The sequence below is a fragment of the Urocitellus parryii genome, chromosome 9 (assembly GCF_045843805.1).
Source record: "Urocitellus parryii isolate mUroPar1 chromosome 9, mUroPar1.hap1, whole genome shotgun sequence".
Taxonomy (NCBI): domain Eukaryota; kingdom Metazoa; phylum Chordata; class Mammalia; order Rodentia; family Sciuridae; genus Urocitellus; species Urocitellus parryii.
This window is the reverse complement of record NC_135539.1, coordinates 132,116,306-132,136,008: the sequence shown is the minus strand read 5'-3', so window position 1 is coordinate 132,136,008 and position 19,703 is coordinate 132,116,306. Positions and strand designations below refer to the sequence as shown.

At 40.4% G+C, this 19,703-nt stretch overlaps 1 protein-coding gene across 2 annotated transcripts in view; it reads left to right on the top strand.

The window, feature by feature from the left end:
* Positions 1–5,195: 5,195 nt before the first annotated feature.
* Dhx9 (DExH-box helicase 9) overlaps positions 5,196–19,703 on the top strand; it is a 41,865-nt gene continuing 27,357 nt past the window's right edge. Inside the window, exons 1-6 of one of the 2 annotated variants that reach the window (XM_026392877.2) lie at positions 5,196–5,357; positions 8,635–8,767; positions 9,360–9,500; positions 14,520–14,637; positions 16,657–16,769; positions 17,500–17,648. In XM_026392877.2, the coding sequence (XP_026248662.2) occupies positions 8,657–8,767; positions 9,360–9,500; positions 14,520–14,637; positions 16,657–16,769; positions 17,500–17,648 (632 nt within the window). In that variant the 5' untranslated portion in view covers positions 5,196–5,357; positions 8,635–8,656. Of the gene's footprint in view, positions 5,358–8,634; positions 8,768–9,359; positions 9,501–14,519; positions 14,638–16,656; positions 16,770–17,499; positions 17,649–19,079; positions 19,166–19,703 lie in introns of those variants that run through there. The other variant, XM_026392878.2, reaches the window with a different exon arrangement.

Here is a 19,703-nt window from a genome sequence, read left to right as displayed (position 1 = left end):
GTGAAAGAAAAATAATGTCAAAAGGTTTGAAGCAGGGGCTGGGATTGTGGCTCAGTTGTAGAGCGCTCTCCTAGCAAGTGCGAGGCCCCAGGTTCGATCCTCAGCACCACATAAAAATAAATATATTGTATTCAACTGCAACTAAAAAATATTTTAAAAAATAAAGGCATTATGTCATGTCCATCTACACCTAAAAAAAAGTAAATATTAAAAAAAAAAAGTTTGGGCTGGGGATGTGGCTCAAGCGGTAGCGCGCTCGCCTGGCATGCGTGCGGCCCGGGTTCGATCCTCAGCACCACATACCAACAAAGATGTTGTGTCCGCCGAGAACTAAAAAATAAATATTAAAAAAAAATTCTCTCTCTCTCTCTCCTCTCTCTCTCTCTCTCTTTAAAAAAAAAAAAAAAGTTTGATGCAGCCAATATCTTCAATATCTTTTACCTTGATCATCACAAAGAGAAGGCAGAGAGAACTGAAGCAGTCCGCTCCCAGGTTTGGCAATGATAGAACTGAAATGAACCACGCAGGCTGATTTGAATTACATTAAACTTGTTAAGAAATACAGACTATTTTACTGACAGTGGCAAATATTCTCAGCCCTTTTTTCTCATACCAAAGGAAAGGCCTTCCCCAAAGATGAATCCACATCTCTGCTTCTTTTTTTTTTTTCCACGTCTCTGCTTCTTGCTATACAGAGATCTGACAGAGCTGAAAGTGTCAAAGCACCAAAGGACTTTTGCTCTGGGGCAACACAAGTTCCCCTGTGCCACCAAGAAGACACAGTGCCCTAAATTATTGTCATGGCAAGCCAGCTTCCCTTCCATGGTGAGTCCAGCAGTGCTATTTCTCTTCCCAACAGTCACTTTTCTTTAGCAATAGATTTGGGTAGGACTTAATATCTCACTTTGACTTTTCCATACATCTTTTTTTTTTTTTTTTTTTTTTTTTTTTTGGTGGTGCTGGTGAAACCAGTATTAGGCAGATAGGTTAGGATCCAGAGAATAGAGGAATTGAAATGTTAATTCCTTCAGAGCCCTTCCTCCACCTTATGCAGATAACCTGCCACTGCTCGAACCTGTAACCAGTCCCAGGAATTGCCCCTCCCTAAGGGAGTCATAAAATTGTTAATTAATGTGTGCTGGGCTGCTCCATTTGGCCCTTTCCCCCATCCGTCTGCTTCTCACTTTTTGGCCATCCCACTGAGCATTTCCTGGGCCTAGTCATGTAAGCAGGAAGGAGAGAGATAGGGGAAGAGAGCAGGGAAATAAAGGAAGCCTAGGACTTATTAAAAAAAGGCAGAACCCTTTTTGGATACCACGGTACCAGCTAAGGCCTCCATCTCCCTCCTGGGAGAAGTCTTATGTTACCCTTTTTTAAATAAACCCTGTTTTATATGCTTGCCTCGGCATGCTTCTCTAATGTTAATTTCAACATGTGAGGGAGCAGAACTAGTGACTGGTAACCAGCAGTATCAGTGGTACTGGGGATAGAACCCAGGGGTGCTCTACCACTGAGCAGCATCCTCAGTCCTTTATTGTCAGACAGGGTTTCATTACATTCCCAAGGCTGGCCTCAAATTTACAATCCTCTTGCCTCAGCCTCCCAAGTCACTGAGATCACAGGCATATGCCACTCTACTGGGCACACTTTAGCATTTAAGTTAAACAACCAAAAGGAAAAAAAAAGAATTTTCGGGAAATTTTTTTTCACACAACTAGTAAATATAATGGAATAGAATTTACACACCGCTAAGGGAAATTGTATTCAGTAGGAATAGTTATCTTTATCTGCTTATCAGCTACCAGAATATTCAAGTTCATGCCAGATGAACTAACTGAGGATGCTGTCCATCCTGGTTGACCTCTGGTATATTTTCTACACAGCAGCTAGAACGCCTTCTATTTATTTATTTATTTGGTGTTGGGGATTGAACTCAGGTACTGTTACAGCTGTTGACCGGTGACGAGTTCTTGCTCCCCGATGTTGAAGAATAACACCAAAGAAGCACGCCGAGGCAAGGCCAGAGTAGAAATTGGAAATTTATTAAAGGACAGAAGAAAAGACTTCTCCCGGAGGAAGAAGGGGACCCAAAAGGTGGAATCCGTGGACGTGCAGTTGTCTCCCCTTTTTATAGTTCTTTCAGTGATGGAATGTAGGTTGGAAGGCCCGAGGGGTAGACACAGGTGGGCCAAAGAAGTAGTCTGAGCAGGAAGGACTTCATTATCACTTCTTGGTGATGGGCTATCTCCAAATCTGCTGGGGGCTATTCATTAATACTTCTTCCAGGTGGACTTTGGCCTAGGGCCTCTTCAGGACTTCATTAACATTCCATGAGTTGTCCTGTTTTCCCTGAGGCATTCCCAGCATGGCCTCCATTTTAGATTTCACTCGGTATTAGACCCGATTTACCTAACTACACTGACTACCTAACTTTAAATCTGGCTTCAGTACTTGACCCCTGAGCCACATCTCCTGCCCTATTTTCAATTTTATTTAGTTTAGCGCCTTGCCATTGCTAAGGCTGGCTTTGAACTCGCAATTCTTCTGTCTCAGTCTCCCAAGCTACAGGGATTACAGGCCTGTGCCACCGCACCCAGGTAGAATGCTCTTTATAAATGTGAATATCCTACATTTGAGCCATTTGTGGGCTGAGGCCCTTTAAGCACAGAGGCATTTTTAAAAGTTAACTTTTGGTGTGAGGGACCAGCTTTGTCACATTTGCATCTGTAAGCATGTGACTAATTATCTCTGAGACCCTGGAAATGGCTTCCCATAAGCAGGGAAGTGTGTCAGCTTCTCTTCTTGGAACCTACAGTCCAAGTCCAGTGTGCCCTATCTTTTGAAAATTGGGGAAGATGTTAAAATTACCACATACTTTTTTCTTGGGGTCCTTGGACCATGGTGAAACCAAATGATTTACTGTTAGTGCTTGAGTGAATGGGCACCTCTAAAGCACGTCAGTCAATGAGAGCAGTAAATAATACTTGCAGGAGTATTAACAAAAGTGTGGTCCTTGTCCCTGATGCCAATCTAATAACGGAGGACAGGGTTTTGAGAAAAAGGAAAAAGGAGGTTTATTGCTTTGCTAGCAAAGGAGAAGCACAGGGGACTCCTGTCCCAGAGGCTATGATTCTGCCCATCATCAGGAAGAGGGAGCTTATAAAAGAGGTAATTCAAAGGCTAAGACCCACATGTTCTCTCACTAGTCATTTCTGAGATCTTCTGTGCCATCCCAAAAGTCTGAATTACTTTGTTCCAGTGGTGGGTGTGTGTTTTCAAGGATAGATAATTTTGCCTGGGATGGAGCCTGAAAGTAGGGAGGAGGAGAAATTAGGGAAAGAGGAAGAGAAAGAAACATGTCCTTACAAAAAAGTTGTAGTGACAGAGGAGCAAGAGCTATGTTCAAAGCATAAAGTGGACCACTGTTAAATTAAAGTGCCTCTGGGCTCAATCTCCAGTGCCACAAAAAAGGGGAGAGAGCAAAATTTAACAGTGATTATTACAACAGTTTCAGATACAAATTATTCCAAATACTCCAAAGAAAAAAGATATCTAAGAAAAAAAAAACTTAGAGATTTTATTTACACATTAAACAAGAATTTATTGAGAATTTAGTATTCCAGGCACTTCAGTGAGTGACCAAGAAGTGTCCCTGCCATAACTTGTGCTTAATTCTTTCAAGAGACCTTGGTTTTTATAGTATTGGAATGACTACAGAACACCTATTGGACACCTAATATGTGCCAGGTACTGAATTAAATCCCTTTTGTGTGCTATTTTTGCTAACCTGCCCTAATCTCAGATTTTTAGGCCATTTGGCTACATTTCTATCTGGCGTAATCTTGCCAATTTTGAGGACAAGAATCCTGAAGCCAGAAGTCCCTCTTCAGGTGGGCTAGTTGAAACTGGTTGGATGCAAGATGGTTACCAGAATGGCCATGATGCAATCTCTAACTTCATTATAATCCTACCCACATGCTAAGTAACACCCTTCCCCCAAGCACCATGAGAATTGAAAACTGCCATATGGATGACCAGAAATAACCATAAAAGGAGCAAAAATGAGGTGGTGCAGAAATTAGGGAAATATCCTCCCATTCCCAGAAAAAACATCAATATTTCTCACCATTATTTCTTTTACCCTACATCCATACCTTCACAACACCCCAAGGGTGGGAAATTGGTTTGCAATTTTATCTTCTACTTATCCTAGTCTTAACCAGGAATAAGTCCCTTTCACTGCTCAATGGGTGCTTTGAAAATTTGTGTAAGGTTCCCTGCATGCTAAACAGTCACTCTATCACTGAAATACATCCCCAGGGAGGGAGACATCTACTTTAAACATCAATAACCCTGAACAGTTTATATATATATATATATTTTTTAATCCGTACGAGAGCCTCGGGAGTGCTCTACCACTGAGCCACACGCCTCCAGCCTCTTGATAATTTTAATCTGTGAAATAAACTGACAATAGGTTAACTCGGAGTTTTGGGGGAGGGAACATAATAAATTTCTTTATGTGCAAAAACAGCTTAATAAATTGCAAACAGGGACTCAAAGGAGGGCATCACAGTTGAAATTTAGATAGCGCTGAACAAAGGGCTGGGGACCCTGGGGCAGCCAGGAAGTGTGGAAGCCCACGCGGGTGGGGGAGCACAAGCCCAGTGGCGCCCTGTTACAGGATGAGTCTCCCAGGCAACCGGATGGGTGGAGATCTGCGGCCCGGGGATCAGACCCCCCCCCCGCCCCTTTCTCTGAAAAGGTCTTTCTTAGTCAGAAAGGGGTTTCAAAGAGGAGAGCCTGTTTACATCCGTTTACTTCACTAATGCAGATTTCCTTTATAGATGGAAGTTCTTTTACAAAAGGGCAGCCTTTCAGACTCAGTCTGGTCCGCAGTTTTTCAGAATAGCCATCTTGAAACGCGCCCAAGAAATATATTCCGGGGTGGCATATTTTGAGGTACCACGGGCTGCTGTGATAGAAACTGTCAGACACAAGGGCATCACAACGCTTAGGCCCTCGATTCCCTACCAGGCTCAGGGGCCGGTAGCTCGTTCCCGGAAGTGGCCAACCCAGGGCCTAGGCCCCGCGCGCTGCGATCTCTGGCCAACCGCGGCCTCAAGGCGCGAAAGGGCTGCTGCCCCGCCCCCTCCCGCGGGGCGCCCTCGCGGCCGACCTCGCCTTTTGCGCATGCGTGCACGCGCTAACTCCGCCCACCGAGCTCCGCGGTCGGAGCCATTTCGCCGCTGCCTGGGTGCAAGAGGCCGCGTGCTTTCTAGCGGTCTCTGAAGGAGACCGGAGTCGCAGACAGTCTTTAGAGGGCTGTGCTCTCGGGCACCGGGAAGCGGAGGCTGGTAAGGAAGAGACTGGCGTCGGGCAGGGTGGCGGGCGGGTGGTGGGGCCGCGGCTCTGCGGCGGCTTTGTGTGGAGCGCGGGCGGCGGCGGTGGGGGAGGGGCGGCCGGCGCCCAGATCGCGAGTGTGCGCGTGCCCGCCGTGGCGCACTTGGTGTGCACGGGCCTCGCGTGGCCCAGGCCCCCGCTTTCTCCCTGTCCCCCTCACTCTAGTCCCTTGCACGCCAAACCCGCTGCGTCTACCTCCGGGCCTGCCGGGGCGCGGTCGCGGCCGAGGGAAGGTGGGGGTGAAGCGCCTACGGTGGTTGTCGCGGGAGCGCCGCACGTGCCCAGGGCCCATGGGGCCTTCTTTCATTCACGCCACCAATCGGCACAGGCCCGGTGGGTCGGCTACTTCCCCTACCCTTCCCTCAGGGTGGTGGACGGGTGCGGTGAGGAGCAGGCGGCTGAGAAACAAAGGTCTTGGTGTGCCCGCCGCGGAGGAACTGAGCGTGTGCGCGGGAACACCACCCTAGGGAGGGTGGAGGAGGGGGGGCCTCGGGCCCGGGCTGCGTCCGCCTCCGCGCGGTGGCGGCGTCAGTGATGGCCGAGGCCGAGACCTGGGCCTGGAGGGTGGAGAGGGGAACTTAAGAGAACGGGCTTCAGGTGGCGAGAGTCGCAGCACGGTTGCCTGGTGTACGGGGAAGGTGGAGAGGAGTGAATAGATAGTTTCCGCCACCACGCAGTTTTCGTGCTCTATCTTCATGAAATTGTGGCTTCTCAGATGGGGTCTATTTTCTGGGACAAATTATTCTTGGTATCAGTTTCGCTCTCTTTTTTTAAGAGAAATGGGAATCGTAGTAATGCTGATTGCAAAGGTGAAATTTTAAAAGTCCTTAAAATGATCCCCTGAGGGTGTTTGGCACATAGTAAAGGATTTTCAGGGAGTGAATTCCCATTCCCGAATTTTGATTTAATTTAGTGGATGGTAGTGCCATTAATGGATATGGAGGGTGGTTGGAACAGATCCGGGAAGGAAATTTAAAATTCCTTTTTGATTGAGATGCCAAGTTTGCATGCAGATGGATATGTGAGCGCTTAGATGAATTTGACTTTGGAACTTGAAGACAAAGTAGATTAAACTTTTTAATATTTTGGCCCTAAAACCGAGTTAGATGAGACTACCTAGAGAGAAATGAATTTAGTGATCTAGTGTTTAATATTTTGAATTACTCATTTACTGAGTTTTTTTTTATTTTTGAAGTAATTACACAGGGATGGAATTTACAGGTGGGCATTATTTACAATCACTGTTACAAAATACTAGGGATAATCTGATTAAAAAGAAAGGATTATTTTGGTTCAAGGTTTCAGTCCAGGGTGGATTAGATTAGCTCCACTGCATTTTGGCTTGTGGTGATTTAGCACATGGTGGAGAGTTCTTGGTGAAACAAAAAACAAATATAACCTCCTTCTAGGGTGGGAGGTGGAGATCCTATACCCTTTCAAGGGCATGCTCCTTCTCCCCTTAATACAGGAAGGCTTTTCACTAGGCTCCACCTCTTAAAGGTTCCACCACCTTCCAATAGTACCATGGAGTGGGAATTAAACCTTTTACTGGGTGGGTCTTTGGACTTTTACCTGAACCATAGCAGACATCTTTATCTCCACAATTTTTCTCAAAATGGGATATTCCATTCCCTTCACCAGATGACTGGCAAGTTTATAGTAGGGACCAGCTTGATGTTATTAGACTTAATGCTAGCAAAATACAATGGTAATGGTTTTTTTTTTTTCCTCAGCAGACTAAATTGATTATTCCTCCCTCTGGTTTTATATTTAGATAATTATTTAGACTAGCATTCTAGACTCTCCATCATTTCTAGTATTTTATAGTCTGGAGTAGAGGGCAAGTGCCAACAAGTATGATACATTGGGTTTCAAGGAAACTTATTTCCTACAGGGTTTTTTGTTTTGTTTTTGTACCAGAGATTGAACCCAGGGGCATTTAACTGCTGAAAGACATCCCAAGGCTTCTTTTTTTTTTTTTTTTTTTTTTAAAGAGAGAGTGAGAGAGGAGAGAGAATTTTTACTATTTATTTTTTTTTTAGTTCTCGGCGGACACAACATCTTTGTTGGTATGTGGTGCTGAGGATCGAACCCGGGTCGCACGCATGCCAGGCGAGCGCGCTACCGCTTGAGCCACATCCCCAGCCCCCAAGGCTTCTTTATTTTGGGACAAACCTCTCTAAATTGCTAAGATTGGCTTGGAACTTGCAATCCGCAATCCTTCTGCCTCAGTTCTCCCCAGTTGCTGGGATTACAGGCCTTCCCTGCTTCACATGGCTATTTATTTATTTTTGTGCAGGGATTGAACTCTGGCACTGGACCACTATGCCACACCCACAGCCCTGTTTTGGAGACAGGGTTTCACTAAACTGCTTAGCACCTCACTTTTCTGAGGCTGGGAAGCTGGCTTTGAACTTGGGATCCTCCTGTCTCAGCCTCCTGAGCCTCTTGGATTACTTCATGCCCCACTGCACCCAGTACACTTGGCAATTCTATAAGCTATTCCTAAAAGAGTTTTGGTGCCTAACATTTAATAGGTCACTGTCCTCAGTTAAGAAAGGAATGCTTAATGTATTTGGATGTCCCAAGATAATATGTACTCTGCAGCATGAAGGATAGTCTGCTAGTAGTCAGAAAGAGAGGAGACGATCACACAAAATTATTAATGGCCATTTCTTTCTTCCCTCTTTTTTTTTTCTTTTTTGTACCAAGGATTGAACCCAGTGGAGCTTTACCACTTTATATCCCTACCCCACCTTTTTTTGAGACAGGGTCTCCCTAAATTCCTGAGGGCTTCACTAAGTTGCTGGGCCTGACTTTGGACTTAATTCCTCCTACCTAAGTCTCCCTGGGATAACAGGCATGCATCACCACATCCAGTCCATTTTTTAATATAATATTCTGTATTTTGAATTTATGCCTCCATCATGAATGAATTACTTAAGTTTTCTAAGCCTTAGTTTCTTCCTCTGTAGACAGTAATAGAATGCCATAAATTCCATTGTTGATCAGTAAATGAGTTAAAACAATAAATGCTCCTTGTAGAATGTAGGACATTGCATAAAATATTTAAGAAGAGATAAAAATCATTACTACACCCCAAAGATAACCATTTTGGGGAAATTTCTTTACAACCTTGTTCTGTTGACCTAGATTTTAGTAATTTCCAGGTAATGTTTTATTTCCAGGTTTTTGGTATCATGCTATTTTTAACCAACTTTGTTTTCTTAGGTCCAAAGAAGACTCCTGAATCATGGGTGACGTTAAAAATTTTCTGTATGCCTGGTGTGGCAAAAGGAAGATGACCCCAGCGTATGAAATTAGAGCAGTAGGGAACAAAAACAGGCAGAAATTCATGTGTGAGGTACTACAGAATACAGTTTCTTTATGTGAATTATAAAGCTAGTTTTGTGGTTAAAATAAGAATGTTTTTGTTTGGGAATGTTAAAAATCGGTTGCACAGTGGGGAAGAATGGTTCTTGTATTGTGACTGACTGCTATTCTCTTTCATTATAAATCATTTCCAAGAAAGCATTATTTATAGAATAATATAATAGATCTAACTAGAACTTAAATCTTCCTCAACAGTAGTAAAAATTAGAAAAGTTAGATAAGCTGTTTGTAATTTTACTACATCTTTAGAAACAAAGTGCTTGAAAGAGTAATTGGAGATGTTATCAAATCACGTTTTAATGTGATTAAACATGTTACATGAGAATATCTGAGCCACTTAAATGAATATTTTTATTATAATTTTAGCTTCTCACTAGATAGTACGGTTCAAGTTTTTTTTATAAGGTAGCCTTTGTGTTCTCAGGTGTGTTAGTTTTTAGTGTACTTTTAGAGTACTTAACTAAAAGTTAGCTGTTTATCTCTTAATGGACTATTTGAATTATAAGATTTTTATAGTAGAATTACCCAGCTTTAATACACTTTTTTTCCCTTGACTCTTGAAGGTTCGAGTAGAAGGGTTTAATTACACTGGCATGGGCAACTCTACCAATAAAAAAGATGCACAGAGCAATGCTGCCAGAGACTTTGTTAACTATTTGGTTCGAATAAATGAAGTAAAGAGTGAAGAAGTCCCGGCTATGGGGGTAAGTACTTGATATGTATGTTGTATAATGGAACGATAAGTGGCTTCCTTTCATCCTTCTAGGTTCTTGGGGGTCAGATTAAACTAATATAAAACAGATTACCAGAAAAAGTACCAATTTATCATACGGGCAGGAGCATAACTGAAGAACAGCACATATACTAAAGTTGGAATGAACAGTGAATACTTCAGAACTCAATGAGTTCTGAAAGCTTGTACAGATGATCCCTGGCTTTTGACCATTTCTACTTGAAATGGTACAAAAGTGATAGGCAGTCAGTAGAAATGGTACTTCAACTTTTGAATTTTGGCCAGACTACCAATAATACAGGATAAGAAACTCACAGCTCCCAGTCATCTCTCTGATCACAAGGGTAAACAGCTAATATTCTACAGTATACTGTTGCTGAGCTATTAAGTTTAGTAACTTAGGTGTATTAAATTCATTTTTTACCTTTTGCCTTACAATGAGTTCATTGTAACATAAGAACCTCATACATTGAGGAGGATCCTTCTGCATCCTCAGAAGAAGAGGTGGCCTGTTTGGGCTTGTTGCCAACCTTTAATTTCCTGTCCAGTGATACTGTAAAATTTTACCAGATGGATGAGAAGAAAGGATTCAGGACAATTGAGTTCCTTTTTGGGGGGTCCCTCTTATAAGCAGATAGTTCCCAGTGCCCTTCGCCTCAAGTCCTAAGATGCATATTTTGTGGTGCCACTTCCTGGACTCTTTCCGTTGTAAGATTATGCAATCTCAGTATGTATGGAAGACCTAGACTCATAATTTTTCACTCAGCAGAGGGGAAACTGTTTTGTGCAGTGGAATATCAATTTTTTTTTTGCTCATCTAATTATTTTAATTGTATTATGTGAGAATAAAACAAATACCCAGACATCTTTTTTATTGGTATTTAATTAAATTTAATTCTTATTTATTAAAAAATGAAGCTAAGCATTTTCCAAAATATTGAGGAATTGTTGACGTGGTTTAGGTGAAATCTCTGGGATAACAAAGAGAAAGATGTTTTTATAAAAGGTTTTGGCAGCCTGGTGCAATGGGGCAGTCCTGTAATCCCAGCACTCCAAAGGCTAAGGCAGAAGAATCACAAGTTCAAGGACAGCCTCCAGCAATTTAGCAAGACCTCTCTCAAAAAAGGACTGGTGTGGAGCTCAGTGGTGGATTGTGCCTGGGTTTAAATCCCAGTACCACAAAATACAATATTTAAGAATATTGTCTATATTTTTTTTTCTTAGTACTATACTAGTTTTAATAGGGTTCTCACTTTCCCTGAATTTATGTATTCCAATCTGTTCATGAAATTAAAAATGCATGTTTCAGGTCTTCCCATTGCTTGACCTAAAAGTTTTTAATTTAAAAAGAACTAAGGAAGATTTCTGGCTAAGGAAAAAAAACATTCTAGCAAATGCCTTTCAAGTATCTGAAGTCGTTGGCTATTGCTACATTTGTTAAAATCCATCCTATCTATTGCTTTATAGTGTAGATACTCTGGTGGCAGATTGTCTGAGTTTTCTTTCAGAAGACTTTTCTATTGACGTCTTTCTGGAAGAGTATTTGTATTTAGAGACATGTTCTTACTTAGATGGCATCAAAACTTCACTCCTCCTGCCTGGATCTCCCAAGTTGCTGGGATAATAGGTGTGCACCACTACACCCGGCTTGATTGTATTTCCTTGAGTTGGTTACATATTTTCTTCTGTCAGAAAATTTGGATTGTATCCTGGGCACTTATTTATTTGTATGTGGTGCTGAGGATCAAACCCAGTGCCTCATGAATGCTAGGAAAGCACTCTGCACACTGAGTTACAACCCTAGTTCCTTACAAAGAGTATTTATTTGGTAGTTTTATCAGGCAATTAATTTTGTTTTAGATGAAAACTAAAACAATCTTTTGTATGTTAGAAGATTAGAAAACTGTTGCCCATTGGCTTAGAGTTTGCCCTCTACAGGAGGCTCAGTGTTTAGCCAAAAATTTGGACTATTTTTCAAACAAAATTTGAGGCTCCTCCTTCCTTCCTCTTGTCTTTTTAGGTTTCCTTTCACACTTTCTAACAGTTTTAATTTCCCTAAACTTTTTGACTCTCAGCTGGAGAGAAGCTGCCTTGCGGTGGTTTCTCACCCTTGTTATAACCTGATTCCCAATTTCAACTGCCCTCCAGAATCAGCCTACTACTTTTCACTCTTCAGTGCTTGCGCATAGTTGGGGTGTTTTGTGTTTTGTTTTTGCATTTCCCCTGGAATGTTAACCTTAGAAGTGAGTCTTTTAACATGCCCTGATCTTTCCTGTCACTGCATCCCCTACTTTCATTTCCTTTGTTTTAGCTACACTGGTATTCTAATTCCTGTAATGTTTCATCACCTATATGCCTCAAAATTTTTGTACTTAAGGTTACCTTCTGCCTGGAAAACTATCCCTTAACCTGTCTATCCTATTAAAGCCAGGCTTGATGTTGCATGCCTGTAATCCCAGTGGCTCGGAAGGCTGAGGCAGGAGGATCCTCCCAAGTTCAAAGCCAACCTCAGCAATTTAGCAAGGCCCTAAGCAAACAGTCCCTGTCTCTAAAATACGAAAAGGAGGGCTGGGGATGTGGCTCAAGAGGTACTGCGCTCGCCTGGCATGCGTGCGGCCCGGGTTCGATCCTCAGCACCACATACCAAAAAAAAACAAAGATGTTGTGTCCGCCGAGAACTAAAAAATAAATATTAAAATTCTCTTTCTCCCTCTCTCTCACTCTCTTCTTAAAAAAAAAAATACGAAAAGGAGTGGAGATGTGCCTCAGGATTTAGCACCCCTGGGTTCAGTCCCCAGTAAAAACTAAAAATTTACATCATAAGTCTATTTCTATTTTAATTACCACCTTTATCTTCCCCATCCGAGGTGTTATCCCCATACACCTCCATTTTTCTATGTAGTATTTATTAAACCAGTACTACTTAGCTGGGGATGGTTATGTCCTTTGAAGAAATTTGGCAACGTAATGGAGATATTTGTAATAATTGAAGGGGAGCTACTGTTTGATAGTAGGTTAGAGATCAGGGGTGCTGCTAATATCCTATACTATAGCTCCACAGCTTCCTACAGTAGTTGACCTAAAATGTCAAACCAAGGTAAGAAATCCTGTTTAACCTCCCCATTCCAGGCATATCCTATTCAGATTTTTTATTTCGTCTTGCACTTGTTCTTAAATCCAACAAATTACTCAGCATAAAGGATATTGCAAAAAAATTTTTTTTCTGGGGAAGATTTGAGATGTAAATAAGAATTATGTAATAAACCCCAGTGTTTACTTTTCAGCGTAGCCAACACTGGTCCTTTTGTTATTTTGAAGCAAATCCTATCATTTGTTTTAGACCTCTGAAAGATCATTCCTTGTTTAAACATCAATTTTATATCAAAAATAGACAAAAAAGCCAAAAAAATAGTTTAATATCATTAAATATGCAATTAATATCCTGATTTTCTAGTTCTATAAACATTTTTCCCTTCCTTTTACAGTTTTAACTTGTGCTTCAAATGATTTCTATTGGTATCTCTTAAGCCCCCTCTCTCCTTTCCTAGGCTATTTATTGAACCCAGGGGCACTGTACCACTGCTCTATATCCCACATGTTGTTATTTTTCAGCCAAGATCTCCCTGGTTGCCCATATAACCTCTAATTTGGAATCCTCCTGCTGCGTCTTCCTTAGTTAAGTAGATGGGTTACAAGTGTGTGCCACCACTTTTTTTTTTTTTTTTTAAAGAGAGAGAGAGAGAGAGAGAATTTTTAGTATTTATTTTTTAGTTCTTGGCGGACACAACATCTTTGTTGGTATGTGGTGCTGAGGATCGAACCTGGGCCGCACGCATGCCAGGCAAGCGCGCTACCACTTGAGCCACATCCCCAGCCCCAATGCCACCACTTTTAAACCCAAGAAATTAACTTTCATAATTTTTTATCCTGAAGAAGATAGATCAAAGTCCAAATGGTTCATAGCAATATTTTTTCTTGTTAGTTTAAAGTTGGCAACAATCCAAATGTCCATCAATATGCTATTGCTTGGGCTATGTATATCCATATAACATATCAGTAAGGTTAAAATTTACATAAATCAGTATTTAAAGAAGTAGGAAATTCATTAAATACATAATGATGTTCTCCTTGGTATGTTTGGCCCCTCAAATATGCCCTTAGTTGGCTCCTTCCATTGTATTTTTTCTCAGATCTGACTTCACAAGCATGGCTTTCCATATTTACTCAAAATAGTGATTGTTTACATTCCCTATGTCTTCTATCTAGTTCTTCCAATAGAATGTAGTTTCATGGAGATAAAAGATACTTAACTGAATGTTTGTTCATTAAATGTACTAAATGAGCCAGGTACAATGGTGTGTGCCTATAATCTAAGCCGCTCACAAGGCCTAGGCAGGAGGATCCTGAATTCAAAGTCAGCCTTAGCAATGGCGAGGCACTAAGCAATTCAGTGAGACCCTGTCTCTAAATAAAATATAAAATACAGCTGGAGATGTGGCTCAGTGGTTGAGTACCCTGAGCTTAATCTCTGGTACTAAAAAAAAAAGATACTGAGAAAAGTGACAGTACAAGCTGATATTATTGTTTGTGGAAAAATTATATTTACATACTTTGTATATATTTTTAAATGTGTGTACACACACACTCACTCTCAGGTGAAAAGTTATGCATGATTTTTACTGCCTGAAATGAGAACTGAATGGTTTTGTGATGACTTTAAAAAAAAAAAAGATGGGACTGAGATTGTGGCTCAGTGGCAGAGTGCTTGCCTAGCAAATGTGAAGCACTGGGTTGGTTTGATCTTCAGCACCACATAAAAATAAATAAAATAAAGGTATTGTGTCCATCTACAACTAAAAATATTTTTAAATGATGGGGAAAATATTGTGGGGAATAAGGTAATACACATGCACCTCCTTAATAAATTAAAAGAATTTTCTAGTTCCTGAACATAAAAACACTGATTCTGCTTTGACTTTTCCTCTCACAGATTGCCCCTCCTCCACCCACTGTTCCTGCTGAGACATCTGAAACCACAGCAAGTACTGGAGGAGAATTACCAACAACCATGGGAGGACCTCTTCCTCCACATTTGGCTCTCAAGGCAGGTAAGGGACTTGAATATGTGTGCATGACTGAAGATACTCAAGTCTTTCTTGGTTATCATCTTAGCTTTCTCATTTGGAGAGGAAAAAACTAGAGTAAACTCAAGATGTTAAGAGACATGACCCATGATTATCTTAAGTTTGTCAGTTACTATCAGATCATTTTATTTTTCTTAAAAATGTTCTACAGCATAAGTGTTTTATTAATTTTTGCCTCTGAAAAATTTTGTACAGGCTATAACATTTATTTAAAGGGTCTTAGAATTTTTTCAAGTGGGAGGTGCTGTAAATCGTACCTGGTTTCATATGTTAGGCAAATTCTCTCAATATTGAATTAAACCCTTAGCTTGCTTTTTGTTTTTCATTCTACCAGCTATATTGTAGACCAATTATTACGTATGAATCGGCCCTTAAATCTACTACCCATTAAGTAAGCAAACATTGTCAGATTCTGCATATACTTTTATTGGGATGTCTACTGTAAGGAAGAATAAGTAGGATTTTGGTCAGATTGCTAAGGCTCAGATCCATTTTTCTTTTTTTTTTTTTTTCAAGAGAGTGAGAGGAGAGAGAATTTTTTAATATTTATTTTTTAGTTCTCGCCGGACACAACATCTTGTTGGTATGTGGTGCTGAGGATTGAACCTGGGCCGCACGCATGCCAGGCGAGCGTGCTACCGCTTGAGCCACATCCCCAGTCCCTCCATTTTTCTTTTTTCTTTTTTTTTAATATTTAGTTTTTAGTTGTTGGACACAATACCTTTATTTTTATGTGGTGCTGAGGATCGAACCCAGGACCTTGCACGAGCTAGGCGAGCACTGTACCGCTGAACCACAACCCCTTCTCCCCCCCCCCCCCCCCCAATGCTGGGGATGGTAGGCAAGCACTCTACCGTTGGTCTGCATCCTCAGCCCTCTTTTTAGATTGAAAATTTAGGAAATAGCATCTACTTAATAAAATTGCTTTCAGGAGTAAATAAAAAATTACTGAAGTAGTCAACTTTAGTAATCAGCACTGTTATGCTTTCTCATAAGAGTCATCACTTTCTAGCTGGATGTGGTTGGGGCAAGAGAATTGCAAGTTCAAGGCCAGCTTCAACAAATTAGTGAGGTCCTGAGTAACCTAGTGAGACACCCTGGGTCAAAATTTTAAAAGGTGAGGGAGGGACACTGGTGACTTTTAAAAATTACACATCCCTGGGTAGAATCCCCAGTACCAAAAAAAAAAAAAGTCATCACTTTCTTACACCTTCATCTCCTTATTTCCTCGAGCAATCAGTCCTACAGTTGACTTTCTTGTCAGGTTCTTTAGTAAAGAAACAAACATTGAATCTGTTACATTTTTTTTTTAAGAGAGAATTTTTAATATTTATTTCTAGTTTTCGGCAGTCATAACATCTTTGTATGTGGTGCTGAGGATCGAACCGGGGCCCGCATGCATGCCAGGCGAGCGTGCTACCGCTTGAGCCACATCCCCAGCCCAAATCTATTACATATTTGTAAGAAGTCTAAAATCTTTACATGCTGGATTGTTTGTCACAAACTGTTGCTCATAATTTTAAAAAAATAGCTTCATCAGCCTTGAAATTTGCAATTTAAATCTATGTTTCAATATAACACTTTAATTGTGAAGATTTCAGGCCTTTTAACAAATTGTTGAAATTTAAAGCGCCAAATGTTTAAACATAAAAGTGTCAAAATGGGGCTGGAGATGTGACTCAAGCGGTAGCGCATGTGCCTGGCATGCGAGAGTTGCTGGGTTTGATCCTCAGCACCACATAAAAATAAAATACAGATGTTGTGTCCACCAAAAACTAAAAAATTAAGTATTAAGAAATTCATATTCTCTCTCTCTCTCTCTCTCTCTCTCTCTCTCTCTCTCTCTCTCTCTCTCTCTCTCTCTCAAAAGTGCCAAAATCTACATTAGGAAGACTCTAAAATATTTAGTGTTTTTTTTCTTTTTTCTTTTCTTTCCTTTTTTTAACCTTGATTCATCAAGAGAACAATTGTTTTCTTTAACAGAAAATAATTCTGGGGGAGCATCTGGCTTTGGTGGTGCTCCTGGACCAACCTGGGACCGGGGAGCCAACTTGAAAGATTACTACTCAAGAAAGGAGGAACAAGAAGTACAAGCGGTAAGTCATCCACTATTTTCACTTCTGGAAATGTAATTTGGGACTGGATTCACAGCAAGGTTTATGACATTAACAAGTTAATAATTCAGTGACTCTTTTAAATGATTATGTAAGACTGTTCACATGAATTACCATAAACCTAAACTACTGGTTAAATCTGGGCAGATTGCCTATGGGGAAAAAAAAAACAGTACTTATCCCTGGTGATAATGTAAAAATTTCTTCTACTTTATAGGAAATGTAATTATCTCAGGAAATCTCACTTCATAAGCACAAAGCAAAAATATATTAATAATATGTTTCTTTCTCTCAATACATTTAAAGTAGTGAGCACAAAATGTCAGTTTTGGAACAGTTAATAAACAGTATACAATACTATACAATAGCTTGTTGATAGGATCTTCGGGTGCATTAAAAATTAATTCTGGGCTGGGATGTGGCTCAGTAGCCAAGGGTCTGCCTTGCATTCACAAAGCCTGGATGCAACCTCATTTCCAAAAAAGAAAAAAAACACCACCAAAAAACAATTTTTTTTAAACCACAATGGATTCTGATTGTTTTGACTAAGGTTAGAAACTTTTATAGTATAAAAGATAGTGCAAAGAAAATACCGTTAATTAGAACAAATTTTTAAAATTAAACAAAAATACTGTTAACATTTTTGTGTCTTAAGTATGAATAACTTCACTAAAATTGGTGCAGCCAGATTTAATTATCACTGGTTCCACAGACTCTAGAGTCAGAAGAAGTAGATTTAAATGCTGGACTTCATGGAAATTGGACCTTGGAAAATGCTAAGGCTCGCCTGAACCAGTATTTCCAAAAAGAAAAGATCCAAGGAGAATATAAATACACCCAAGTGGGTCCGGATCACAACAGGTTTGCTTGTTTCGCTCTTTCTTTCTATAGCGTTAAGGTTGTCTTGAATATTTGTTTTTGAATGTGTTCTATTTTTGTGTTAACTGGTTTATTGTGTGGATCAGCAGTTTACTGTGGTTGTGGTTGTAAGAAGATATGCAAAATCTCGGTGATGCTGGACTTTTTAAGGTTCTCATTTAAGTCTGAGGCCAAAGTTACAGCCACTAGTACTAAGTAGTTCATTGGCATTGTTTGTGATGCTAGACTTAACGTTCACATTTAAAATCTTGAGTGGCCAAAGTTAACAGCCTCTAGTAGTGGCTTGTTAATTGAGTTAAAAACCAGCTAGAGGTGACAATTTTGTTCATTGTGGTATTCTTAGAGGAAGTTCTAAGTACTATGTGTTTAATGGGTCACATTACATGTACGTCTCATACTCAGGTTGATTGTATTGCATCTAGATCACATTTCATTTCAGGTTGAACGTCGCCGGCTTTCTTTGAGAGTTCTGTTGTTGGCATTTAAGGGCTGTAAAGTTACGGATGACCTCAGTCTCTATATGTGGTTTAGCATACTTTTTTGTTGTTTAATGTATAAATCTGAACATAAAGGAAAGTTGTTAATGTGACAGTATGTTTCTCAGCCTGCTTGCTGTTCTTCCTAAGAGCATTCCAGGGTGTAGTAATTATTACTCCCAGGAAGGCTCATATGGATTAGACTTTTCTGGGGGGACTATTTTTATTGGAAGAGAGTGAAAGTTTTAATGGAAACTTTCCAGATGATTCGATTTGCTGTCCTTAATTATATGAAATAAATTGTCAAAATAAATTACAAACATTTTCTTGAAAATCTTGGATGCATTTAGCAACCCTAAAATAATTATTACCAAATTGAAATTTTGACTCAATCCAAATGATAAGAGCATGGCTCCTCCTGCTTCCCACTGTTTTATTCAGTCCTGAATTCTCAAATTTATATTTTATTTCTGCTGTCATATTCTGAAACCTTATGGATATAATTGAAAGATAACACTTGTTGATGATTGGTTTTCTTTAATAAATTGTTCTGAACTAATTGGGCTTAGTAGCACTTGGTAATTTTTAAGAATAAGATACCTAAGTGTACCTGAAGCTCATTGTTTGCAAACATTTTTTAATATTAGAATCTTATTGAATTCTGATACATAGAAGCAAAGAATTCAGGACATGACAACGTAGGAGGCAGAGACAGTTGGGGGAGCTGGGACAGCATTGCTCTTTGTATGTCCTTTATTAAAAGGCATAACAGACAGCAACACCAGAGGTCTGTGTTCATACACACATGTGCTGCTGCTTAGGCTGAACTAAGCAATCACATGGGATACTATTGTAAACTGATTTCTGGTGTCGCTGTTCCCCCTAGGTGGAGGAGAATGAGATTGAGTGCTGACTTTAAGCCTGGCTGAGAAACATACTGTCATCGGTGTCATTAATGAAAGGGTGGATGTTGTTCCCCTGAAAGCCAGTGGCCTTTGATCCCTGAAGCCGCTGTGCCTGAAGGTCAGTTCACAAGAGATATAGGAAGGAGTCTAACAGTTTTTTCTTAAGCCTTACCTAACCTTTTATTCACAGCACGCAGACAAGATTAGAATGTGCCTGATCAGTGAAAGGACTAGAGTGCTTAGTTTTCAGTTGGCAGTTTTTCCCTTGTGTGAATATGTAATTTCTGTAGACTCCCCTCACGTTTTAGCTGTAAGTTTTATTTTCTAGGACCTGATTTAAGTAAATGCCGTGTAAATAGGTCACATTTTCATTACTAAGGCTGCTTCCAACTGTAGGGAGATAATGGAACTCTGCCTTAGTGTATGTGCATGTGTGAGTTTGCATGTGTTAGTTTCTCAGTAGTCTTTAATGGGTGGCATACCTTTGGTTCCAGCACCACTCCACCCTCCAAACAAAGTATCCCATGCGCAGGGATGTTAAGTTAACCATAACTATAATTTGAAGAGTTTTGGGGGCTCTAACATTGAATGTGTTCTAGCTATTTAGACTCCAGCCTTTGGAATAAGTAAGTAAATATAGAATCTGAAACCCTAAC